This window comes from Maniola hyperantus, chromosome 19 (assembly GCF_902806685.2).
Source record: "Maniola hyperantus chromosome 19, iAphHyp1.2, whole genome shotgun sequence".
Lineage (NCBI taxonomy): Eukaryota > Metazoa > Arthropoda > Insecta > Lepidoptera > Nymphalidae > Maniola > Maniola hyperantus.
Window position 1 is genome coordinate 9,628,713 of NC_048554.1, and position 12,334 is coordinate 9,641,046.

Below are 12,334 nucleotides of genomic sequence, written 5' to 3' on the forward strand. Positions count from 1 at the left end.
GCAAAGGTGGCATCATTAAATCGAGACACTGGGCGATAAAAAATGGAATTTATCTGCGAAGGGACTATTTTAACAAAGCGCCCCTTATTTTGGTGCAACCATACGTGGGAATATGCTTATATGTTCTGTGCTTATGTCCAATTGCTGCTGAATTTGTATCGCGCATACAAAGACAGATGCGGGTTTGCTATAGAGAGAGCTATGCTTGGAGTTTTTCTACGTGATCAAATCAGAAATGAGGAGATTCGTAAGAGAACCAGAATAACCGATATAGCTCAACGGGTTGCGAAGCTGAAGTGGCAATGAGCAGGGAACATAGTTCAAAAAACTGACAGACATTGGGGTCCCAAAGTGGCGCCCTCAAACCGGAAAGCGCAGCGTTGGAAGACTGGGTGGACAGCCGACATCGAACGAGTCGCTGGATTGAGGCGGCCCAAGACCGTGGCGTGTGGAAGTCCCTACAAGAGACCTGTGTCCAGGAATGGACGTCTATCGGTTGACAATGATGATGATGATGATGATGGTGGTGGTCAAGATGAATCTTTTGTTTTATTTAAAACAAAGTGCAGACATAGGTAATTCTTAAGTTTTCATTTTCCGAAAACAGTCACGTAATTCGATGTAGTGTCGAACCTGAATAAGCGAGAGTTGATATGATAGGTAACTTATTCTCACATACAGGTTTTTAACTTAACCAGTTTCTCAGAGATGCCTTATTAGAGCGGCTTCTAAAGGAGACTTCATACTAAAACCTGTCAGCGCGCTAGCTTAAGCCATATGATTATCATTATAGCTATATGATAGCTTGCTCACGACTTCGTTCGCGTGGACTACATAAATTTCAAACCCCCATTTAAACCACTTAGGGCTCTAATTTCGAAAAAAAAATTAAGTTGATACCTCTTTACAAAGAACACAGCCTCCAAATTTCATGTCTCTAGGAACAGCGGATTAGGCTGTGCGTTGATATAAATCAGTTAGTCAGGACTTTGAATTTAAATTGGGTGGCCGGCTTTTCAACGTGAAGTCAGCGGGTTGACGGTTTTATTATGAAACTCCTTTATATACTTTTATAAGAATAAAAATAAAAATAAATCGCGTAAATTCAAGAAAAAATAATTTATTTACTTGAAGTAATCTGTTATTTTCCTTTGAGTTTCTGGTTTAGCGTTCCTTACGAGTTTTTCAATCTCATGAAATACATCGAAAATTGACTTATCAACAGCCGCAGAGTGCGTAAAAAATCTTCGAAGCGTGTTTAAGGCATTCGGTGCATCTGGTTTCGTTGGAGTCGACATATATTCCGTTTTCAAACTCCTATTTATCTCACCATCTTCCTCTGAGCTCTCATTTTCGTTCGTCAAGTTGCTACCACCATTTTCTAAAATTTCTACTTTAATATTTTCCACGGAAACAGGCAAGTTTTCCTCCACCTGTACGTATTGGAAAGATGACGTAGACATACTTTTATCGTATGGCGCAATTTTGGAGGATTCATCAGTTTTAGCTTTGACGTTAACACCGTCGACTTCCTGTGGTCCAAAATTGCGGTTATCCGCATTAGATTCGTCCACGTTGTGTATTTTTTCTGATTCTCTATTAAAACCGTGGACTACCAATTTGCCTCCACCAGCAACTTTCTTTAAAGTTAACTCATGTCGCTTTTTGAAACTACACAACCAGCCATTGCTACATAAAAAGTTTTCTATACCCAGTAATTTCGCAAACTCTTTCGATTTCTTTCTTATCAACCCTCCACTTATAGGAATATTTGTATCGTAATCTTTCGTAATCCATTCAAGCAGATAGTTTTCGATACTCGAATATTCAGCAACTTTCTTTCTTTTGATATTTGCGTATCCCGCAGAACACTGCGACCTTATGGAATCTTTGCATTTTATAATTTTGTAAAATGTCGATCCAGGTATGCCGAACTCACTTTGTATTTCCTTTCGCGTCTTGCCACTCTCAAAAGCTTTAACAATTTTAAGTTTATCACCCAACGAAAGTGTGTTATTTTTGCGTTTTGACATTTCTTAGCGCGCGCTTGACGTCCTTCCTCAGCGATAATCAGTTCAAAACTGAGTAGGTAGATATATTATGAACACAATGAAAACATCTGCAAATATCTTGCATGTTACATTGTCTACTGTACAAATGATCACTTGATGTTGTTTTTCTGAAAATCATAACCTTCGATGACTGCCAAAATCATAACCTTCCTTTTAACTTTGCCGTAGTTGGATAAAAATAAAACTTTCTTATTCATCTGTTAAAAGATTAATTACAATAACAAAAACTAACACGGGTAAATCATGATAAGTCGGATTACGAGAATAGCTGCAAGTATGTAGAGCATTAATTTTTCATCATTAGATTCTTTGTTTTGCTCCAATTAGTATGTATCGGAACTGAAATCTCAGTAATTAGTTAATCTATCTAAATTCATGTACAAAAATATTTAAGTCCGATTCCGATCTTGTATGTACAATCGTAATGGCTCGCTCTTTGTTTTTAATACGGTAACAAGTAGACATGTGAAATAGCCCTACAAACCTAAAAAATACTGTCCCAAATAAATTAATTAAAATACATACTTTATTATAAATGCGAAAGTGTGTCTGTCTGTATGTCTGTATGTCTGCTAGCTTTTCACGGCCCAAAAGTTTAACCGATTTCTATGAAATTTGGTAACAGAGTTAGCTTACATCCCGGGGTGTACATACATACTTAGGCTACTTTTTATCCGTGAAAATTAAAGAGTTCCCACGGGATTTTTAAAAAACCTTAATCCACGCGGACGAAGTCGCGGGCATCATCTAGTTACAGATAAGGAACAACATAAATACACAAAATAGGTAGGTACCTTCGAAAACCACACCTTGGAATGGCATGAAAAGATAGTGAAAAATAAAGATAGGTATAGTACGCGACAGATCGAGATGGCAATCGGGGTATGAGGAGAGGGGACGCACTGCACACCCGCACAGCCCCCGCGCTATCCCGCACCGAGGGCCCCCACTGTCCCGTACCATACAATATCAAATAAACAATGATTGTTAATAATACGTGATACGTCCATATATTTACAGCCAGCGCTTCAAGCGGAAACGTTGCGAAATTAAAATCAGTGCTATTGAATTTTTGACTTCTTCCGATCTTACGATCCATTTTACTTTTATGTTTTTGTGTTTCGACTCTCAAATACTATTAATTAACGTTGGCGAGACGTATAATCTTATACTAAGCGTACTGTCCCGCTGGCAAGGAACATTAACCGATTTCAAAGCCCAATGCAAATAGGGATGTTAGTAGGATTTGGAAGCAAGCAGCATCGCGTCGGTTTAGTCGTTCCTTTTTCCAACCAAAAAGGCCAGTTTTTGAATCACCACGATTTAGGAATGCAATTCCTTACAGTATCAGGGTGGGTTACAGGATCAGGGAGTTGGGTCCTCGAGTTCAACGATAGTCTTTACTTGGTAGGTACCTCCAATATCAATTTATAACCGACAGTTTCTGAATCTCATCAGTTTAGGTTATGGTCCCCTGCAGCATCATAAATATATAAAATGAAAGCTGACTGACTGACTTTTCTATAAACGCACAGCTCAAACTATTGGACGGATCAGGCTGTGAAATTTGGCATGCAGATAGCTATTAACAATTATGACTTACACGTTCGCTAAGAAAGGATTTTTGAAAATTTAAACCCTTAAGAGGGTAAAATAGGGGTTTAAAATTTGTGTAGTCCACGCGGGCCACACAAATTGCGTGGACTAGGTACTTTTGAGAACATTATGGAGAACTCTCATGCATGCAGGTTTCCTCATGATGTTTTCCTTCACCGTTAAAGCAAGTGATATTTTATTACTTAAAACGCACATAAATTCGAAAAGTTAGTGCGTGCCCGGGATCGAACCCCTGACCTCCGATTAGAAGGCGGACGTCCTAACCACTAGGCTACAGCTTTTAATCTTTTTTATTTTATTTTTGAATCTCATTACAGGTAACAAATAGCTGCAACACCTCATCATTAACTATAATACTATCAGTTACATCTTCTTTGCCATTACCTGTCAATTTTATACTCTCTCTCTCACTTTCGCTAAACAAACAACTCGATTCGATTTCTTGTTTGTTATTACTTAGTTAAGGTGATCGCTTACACCCGTGAGATCCCGTATTTTCTCCATAAAACTTTAGCTGAACGAGTTTAGCCGACCTCTGCTGATGTTTTTAGTAGGGACAGCATAATCAGAACTGCATAATGTCGCGATCAGTTTCTGATAGATATAATAACCTAAATATCGACTTTATACATTTCTAAACAGATATAATTTGCAGCGGTGCAGTGGTATGCTTCAGCTGTTATGGAAAATTGCAGCTGATATTATTACAACTCTATTCAAATTGGATAAGGCCAATACTTATAACTTACTAGCTTATGCTCGCGACTTCGTCCGCGTGGACTACACAAATTTCAAAACCCTATTTTACTGTCTCAGGGTTTGAATTTTCAAAAATCCTTTCTTATTGAATGTGTACGTTATAATAGCTATCTGCATGCCAAATTTCAGTCTGATCCGTCCAGTAGTTTGAGCTGTGCGTTTATAGATAAGTCAGTCAGTCAGTAAGCTTTTTATTTTATATATTTAGATATCGACTTTATGCATTTCTAAACAGATAGCATTTTTGTGGTATGCTTCTTCTGCTCTTGCGGAAACTGGTAGCTGTTATATATTATTTACAACTCTATTCAAATTGAATAAGGTCAATGTTCATAAATTATTTTACCTGCCAAAAATTGCTCGCGGTAGTTGCAGTTCAGTCTGCGCTGGGACGCATTTTTCGCTACAATACTCAAAAAAAATACGTTGCGTTCAACTGATGCGATTGTTGCGGCTTTTGTGGCTCGTCTCATGATAGTTATGCACTAAGTAGTTATGCGATCAACTTTATGCCTACCACATTACAACTTTTAACGAAGAACTATATTTATTTCCGCCAACAATAGTAATAGTTAGCGGTAACTAGGTAGCAGCTACTAATATATAAAATAATGTACGTAACATACAGGCTCATAAATAATATTGGATGTATCCGCTTTATTATCCACAGGTACTAATCTACACTAATATTATAAAGAGGAAAACTTTGTTTGTTTGTTTGTTTGTTTGTTTGTTTGTTTGTTTGTAATGAATAGGCTCAAAAACTACTGGACCGATTTTAAAAATTCTTTCACCATTCGAAAGCTACATTATCCACGAGTAACATAGGCTATATTTTATTTTGGAAAAAAATAGGGTTCCGTAAGATATTTGGGTTTTTCGGACACAAGGTGTAAAAAATCAACCAGAAAAGTTACTTATTTTGCGTACGCTGCCTAAACTATAAAAGATAGAACCATAAAATGTTCTAATTAATTTTAGATCTTATAAATATCTACAAAAAAGTCCGCGACACACTATACCCATCTATGTCGAGTGAGGCACAGCAACCATTTTTTTATTTAAAAATCTTGAATTTTTTTTGGACTACATTTAAACGCGTTTATTTTACTCATGCTATTAATCCTTTTGTTTGTTTGTTTGTAATGAATAGGCTCAAAAACTACTGGACCGATTTTAAAAATTCTTTCACCATTCGAAAGCTACATTATCCACGAGTAACATAGGCTATATTTTATTTTGGAAAAAAATAGGGTTCCGTAAGATATTTGGGTTTTTCGGACCCAAGGTGTAAAAAATCAACCAGAAAAGTTACTTATTTTGCGTACGCTGCCTAAACTATAAAAGATAGAACCATAAAATGTTCTAATTAATTTTAGATCTTATAAATATCTACAAAAAGTCCGCGACACACTATACCCATCTATGTCGAGTGAGGCACAGCAACCATTTTTTATTTAAAAATCTTGAATTTTTTTTGGACTACATTTAAACGCGTTTATTTTACTCATGCTATTAATCCTTTTGTTTGTTTGTTTGTAATGAATAGGCTCAAAAACTACTGGACCGATTTTAAAAATTCTTTCACCATTCGAAAGCTACATTATCCACGAGTAACATAGGCTATATTTTATTTTGGAAAAAAATAGGGTTCCGTAAGATATTTGGGTTTTTCGGACACAAGGTGTAAAAAATCAACCAGAAAAGTTACTTATTTTGCGTACGCTGCCTAAACTATAAAAGATAGAACCATAAAATGTTCTAATTAATTTTAGATCTTATAAATATCTACAAAAAAGTCCGCGACACACTATACCCATCTATGTCGAGTGAGGCACAGCAACCATTTTTTTATTTAAAAATCTTGAATTTTTTTTGGACTACATTTAAACGCGTTTATTTTACTCATGCTATTAATCCTTTTGTTTGTTTGTTTGTAATGAATAGGCTCAAAAACTACTGGACCGATTTTAAAAATTCTTTCACCATTCGAAAGCTACATTATCCACGAGTAACATAGGCTATATTTTATTTTGGAAAAAAATAGGGTTCCGTAAGATATTTGGGTTTTTCGGACACAAGGTGTAAAAAATCAACCAGAAAAGTTACTTATTTTGCGTACGCTGCCTAAACTATAAAAGATAGAACCATAAAATGTTCTAATTAATTTTAGATCTTATAAATATCTACAAAAAAGTCCGCGACACACTATACCCATCTATGTCGAGTGAGGCACAGCAACCATTTTTTTATTTAAAAATCTTGAATTTTTTTTGGACTACATTTAAACGCGTTTATTTTACTCATGCTATTAATCCTTTTGTTTGTTTGTTTGTAATGAATAGGCTCAAAAACTACTGGACCGATTTTAAAAATTCTTTCACCATTCGAAAGCTACATTATCCACGAGTAACATAGGCTATATTTTATTTTGGAAAAAAATAGGGTTCCGTAAGATATTTGGGTTTTTCGGACACAAGGTGTAAAAAATCAACCAGAAAAGTTACTTATTTTGCGTACGCTGCCTAAACTATAAAAGATAGAACCATAAAATGTTCTAATTAATTTTAGATCTTATAAATATCTACAAAAAAGTCCGCGACACACTATACCCATCTATGTCGAGTGAGGCACAGCAACCATTTTTTTATTTAAAAATCTTGAATTTTTTTTGGACTACATTTAAACGCGTTTATTTTACTCATGCTATTAATCCTTATCAAAATAAATGATTTCATCACTAAGAACAGTTTATGGAGATAATATTTGGTCTTTGAATGATTAAAATTGGACGTTTGGTTTTGAAGTTATGGCGAAATTAAAATATTACGATTTCTGCTGCACGGCCCGTTGTCTACACTATTTAATATTATAAAGGTTCGTACGCACCTGAGCGGCGCGGCGCGGCGCTTCAGTCCGACTGCAGAACGCTTCACCTCAGGCCGCTCGACGGTGCCTACCGCACTACAACTTCAGTACGCGGCAGCTCGCGTCACTTGCGCGTCACTTTTACACCCGTTCGCGTACGAGCAACAACGTCGCAAGATGAGCGACAGTGAAGAGGATTTGATTATTATTTCTTTGTTGTGCAGAAGAAGAACGAATTATCGAAGAGAAAAAACCGGCCAAGTGCGAGTCAGGCTCGCGCAATGAGGGTTCCGTACTACAGTCGTATGATTTCGATAATTCAAAAACTATGATGCATAAAAATAAATAAAAATCTGTTTTAGAATGTACAGGTGAAGACCTTTCATATGATACCCCACTTGGTATAGTCACTCACTTCGAAAGTTGAAAATACTAATTATTAGTTCATGACCACAATTTAATTTTTTTTGTGTGATCTAACCCTAAATTCACGGTTTTCAGATTTTTCCCCAAATGTCAGCTATAAGATCTACCTACCTGCCAAATTTCATGATTCTAGGTCAACGGGAAGTACCCTGTAGGTTTCTTGACAGACAGACGGACAGACAGACAGACAGACAGACAGACAGACAGACAGACAGACAGACAGACAGACAGACAGACAGACAGACAGACAGACAGACAGACAGACAGACAGACAGACAGACAGACAGACAGACAGACAGACAGACAGACAGACAGACAGACAGACAGACAGACAGACAGACAGACAGACAGACAGACAGACAGACAGACAGACAGACAGACAGACAGACAGACAGACAGACAGACAGACAGACAGACAGACAGACAGACAGACAGACAGACAGACAGACAGACAGACAGACAGACAGACAGACAGACAGACAGACAGACAGACAGACAGACAGACAGACAGACAGACAGACAGACAGACAGACAGACAGACAGACAGACAGACAGACAGACAGACAGACAGACAGACAGACAGACAGACAGACAGACAGACAGACAGACAGACAGACAGACAGACAGACAGACAGACAGACAGACAGACAGACAGACAGACAGACAGACAGACAGACAGACAGACAGACAGACAGACAGACAGACAGACAGACAGACAGACAGACAGACAGACAGACAGACAGACAGACAGACAGACAGACAGACAGACAGACAGACAGACAGACAGACAGACAACAAAGTGATCCTATAAGAGTTCCGTTTTTCCTTTTGAGGTACGGAATCCTAAAAAAGAAGAAGAAATGGATTGCTGACATACCAAAGTCACGCTATCAAGAAGGATATCACATTTCACATTTACTTCAGAATGTCGAAGACAAAATTCTTTATGCTATTGCCTAATAGTTTTTGTGGAAATTACATTAGAAACAATAGGTACCTATACCACACAGGTCGGTAATATAATCCTACAAGAAACCTATGTCCAGCAGTGGACATATCTATCGGTTGATGATGATGATGATGATGATAGTTTTTATGGAAATTATAAAAAAATATTTATGCATATCCATACTTATATTATTATCAACGCAAAAGTGTATTTGTCTGTCTATCTACTAGCTTTTGACGGCTCAACAGCTTAACCGAATTTGATGAAATTTGGTACAAAGTTGAATTACATCCCGGGGAAGGACAGGCTACTTTTTATCCTGGAAAATGAAAGAATTTCCACAGGATTGTTAAAGGCCCATTTATATGAAGTTTGGACCAGAGGTAGCTTGCATTCCGGGAATTGACAGAGGTAGGCAACTTTTTATCCCGGAAAATCAAAGAGTTCACACGGGATTAAAAATCTAAAAAAAAATGCAACTAGATGATGCCTGCGACTTCGTCCGCGTGGATTTAGATTTTTCTATAGGTGAGCACATTTCCGGGAATCACCTACTAGTACCTATATACCTGAGATAGATTATACCCTGTAGGATAAAAGTAGCCTATGTGTACCTACACATAGGCTAGTTTTATCCCGAAAATCAAAAAGTTTCCACGGGATTTTTAAAAAACCTACATCTACGCGAACGAAGTTGCGGGCATCAGCTAGTCCCTTAGGTTCTGTGGAAATTACATTAGAAAAAGCATTTTCGCAAAATGTCTTTGTTTTATGTGCAATAGAATATATAAAATAGGCAGGTAAACACAGGTACATATTATATCTAAATACCTATATAAAAGAAAAAGGTGACTGACTGACTGATCTATCAACGCACAGCTCAAACTACTTGACGGATCGGGCTGAAATTTGGCATGCTGGCTAGCTAACTAGCTAATATGACGTAGACATCCGCTAAAAAGGGATTTATGAAAATTCAACCCCTAAGGGGGTAAAATAGGGGTTCGAGATTTGTGTAGTCCACGCGGACGACGTCGCGGGCATAAGCTAGTATAATATAAACACAAGTACAACAATAGGTAGGCATATTTCCGAAACTATTAATTCTACCTAGATGAAGTAGGTAGGTATAATATTATGTACATAATATATTATAGTTATTTAATCAGGATTATTTTTACCATTGATGTTTTCTCATAACGCTCGGAGAGACATTTATACATTTAGACACTGGGAAGGGGGGAAGCCGACATCCTAGGGGTTGGGACCTTTGAGGATATACTTCTAAGAGCATGAGGAACACGTCATGTGTCAAAAATTAAACCTACGTTATTTATTTTGAGGTCTATCTTGCCGATTCTTGCCTGTACTTTAAATACCTAACAAGATGCGCGTGTATCTTATTCGAGCGACGTACGCATACTGAAGCGCCGCGCCGCGCCGCTGGGTATGTCGCACTAGCGTCACTGCACTGCGCGTCGCTTCGGTGCGCTTCAAAATATTCTCTCCAGCCGTGCCGCGCGGCAACGCGCGGTGAAGCGCCGCGCCGCGCCGCTCTAGTGCGATATGCGCCATACAAAATGATAGAAATGATATTTTGAAGCTCTGTGCCGCGACGTGAAGCTCACTGAAGCGCCGCGCCGCGCCGCTCAGGTGCGTACGAACCTTAAAGAGGAAAACTTTGTTTGTTTGTTTGTTTGTTTGTTTGTTTGTTTGTACTGAATAGGCTCAAAAACTACTGGACCGATTTTAAAAATTCTTTCACCATTCGAAAGCTACATTATCCACGAGTAACATAGGCTATATTTTATTTTGGAAAAAAATAGGGTTCCGTAAGATATTTGGGTTTTTCGGACACAAGGTGTAAAAAATCAACCAGAAAAGTTACTTATTTTGCGTACGCTGCCTAAACTATAAAAGATAGAACCATAAAATGTTCTAATTAATTGTAGATCTTATAAATATCTACAAAAAAGTCCGCGACACACTATACCCATCTATGTCGAGTGAGGCACAGCAACCATTTTTTTATTTAAAAATCTTGAATTTTTTTTGGACTACATTTAAACGCGTTTATTTTACTCATGCTATTAATCCTTATCAAAATAAATGATTTCATCACTAAGAACAGTTTATGGAGATAATATTTGGTCTTTGAATGATTAAAATTGGACGTTTGGTTTTGAAGTTATGGCGAAATTAAAATATTACGATTTCTGCTGCACGGCCCGTTGTCTACACTAATATTATAATATTATATAAAGAGGTAATGTCGTTAAGTTTGTTTGTAGGGGGTAATCTTTAGAACTACTGAACCGATTTTAAAAATTCTTTCACCAGTAGAAAGCTACATTATTCCTGAGTGACATAGGCTATACGGGATCTTTAAAAACCTAAATCTACGCGGGCGAAGCCGCGGGGATCAGCTAGTATATTATAAATGCGAAAGTGTTTTTGTCTGTCTGTCTGTCTGTCTGCTAGCTTTTCACAGCTCATCCGTTTAACCGATTTTGATGCATTTTTTTTTTTTTTAATTTATTATCAAATTAAAATACAATTCAAAAAGCTTAGTCTAAAAACACCGAAAAAACCACAGAGGTTTGTTCTCAGTGCCTAGCTGCAACGATTAGGTAGGTATTAACTATTTAGTTAAAGAAATAATCCAGTTGTGAGAAAAACAAGGTATGTTACAGAGATAGCTTGCATCCCGAGGAAGAAAATAGGCTACTTTTGATCCCGGAAAATCAAAGAGATCCCACGGGATTTTTAAAAACCCAAATCCACGCGGACGAAGTCGCGGGCATCAACTAGTTTTCTATAATTTAACACCTAGACTTAATTTAGTTTTATTTTAATTGCAACCACCTACCTTCTTTTTACTGTTCAATGATTTCAAATTATAATAGGTACTTACTTATATTTCCTGAATTTGACTTAAACTGTATTTAAATTATTTGAGGAAGTAGGTACGGTACACTTTTAGCATTTAGTTCGTTCACCATACTTTTTGTTTCAAATAGTTAATTTCTTGAAATCTAGTATTAAGTATTTATTTGCTGATGCCCGCGTGGATTTAGTTTTGGTTTCTACACGGCATCATCGTACCGGAACGCTAAATCGCTTGGCGGCACGGCTTTGCCAGTAGGGCGGTAATTAGCCATGGCCGAAGCCTCCCACCAGTCTAGACCAAAAATTTAGAAATTATAAAATTCCGGGAATCGAACCTGGGATCGCTTACCACTGCGCCAGGGAGGTCATCGAAACTCGTACGACTAAAATAAGCGTAGATTCTACACCCAACGATGCCCAAGGTGTCGAAATTATACGAACGTGCCTACAGTCGTAAAATGACTTATTACACACAATTATTTTGAACAATGAAATTATTCTGTTTGCGAAAGTCTGTTTCTATGTAACTGTGTGATATCATTGAAATGTAAGGGCTAAGTGCTATATAATGTTGTAATCATAATTTATTTTATTTTTTCAGAAAATACGATTGGACACAATTTTATTTAGCAGACATAATAATTTAATGCATTGATCTAGCTAGTCGCAACAGTACGTAAAAATCGGTGGAACTGAATAAAAAAAAATCAAACAATTAACTTTTTTTTTTTTTTTTTTTTTTTTTTTTTTCATA

General features: G+C 37.2%; 1 protein-coding gene across 3 annotated transcripts; it reads right to left on the reverse strand.

The window, feature by feature from the left end:
* Positions 1 to 1,104: 1,104 nt before the first annotated feature.
* On the reverse strand, positions 1,105 to 3,031 carry LOC138403663 (tigger transposable element-derived protein 2-like). 3 transcript variants are annotated; one of them, XM_069505026.1, is made up of 2 exons: positions 2,867 to 3,031; positions 1,105 to 2,179 (listed from the first exon to the last, which is right to left on the reverse strand). In XM_069505026.1, exon 2 carries the CDS (start codon positions 2,031 to 2,033, stop codon positions 1,125 to 1,127), a length of 909 nt encoding a protein of 302 aa, XP_069361127.1. In that variant the 5' UTR covers positions 2,034 to 2,179; positions 2,867 to 3,031; the 3' UTR covers positions 1,105 to 1,124. The 3 variants fall into 3 exon arrangements, with proteins under 3 accessions (XP_069361127.1, XP_069361129.1, XP_069361128.1); XM_069505028.1 differs by having other exon boundaries at positions 1,105 to 2,193; XM_069505027.1 differs by having other exon boundaries at positions 1,105 to 2,566.
* Between the last annotated feature and the right edge of the window lie 9,303 nt (positions 3,032 to 12,334).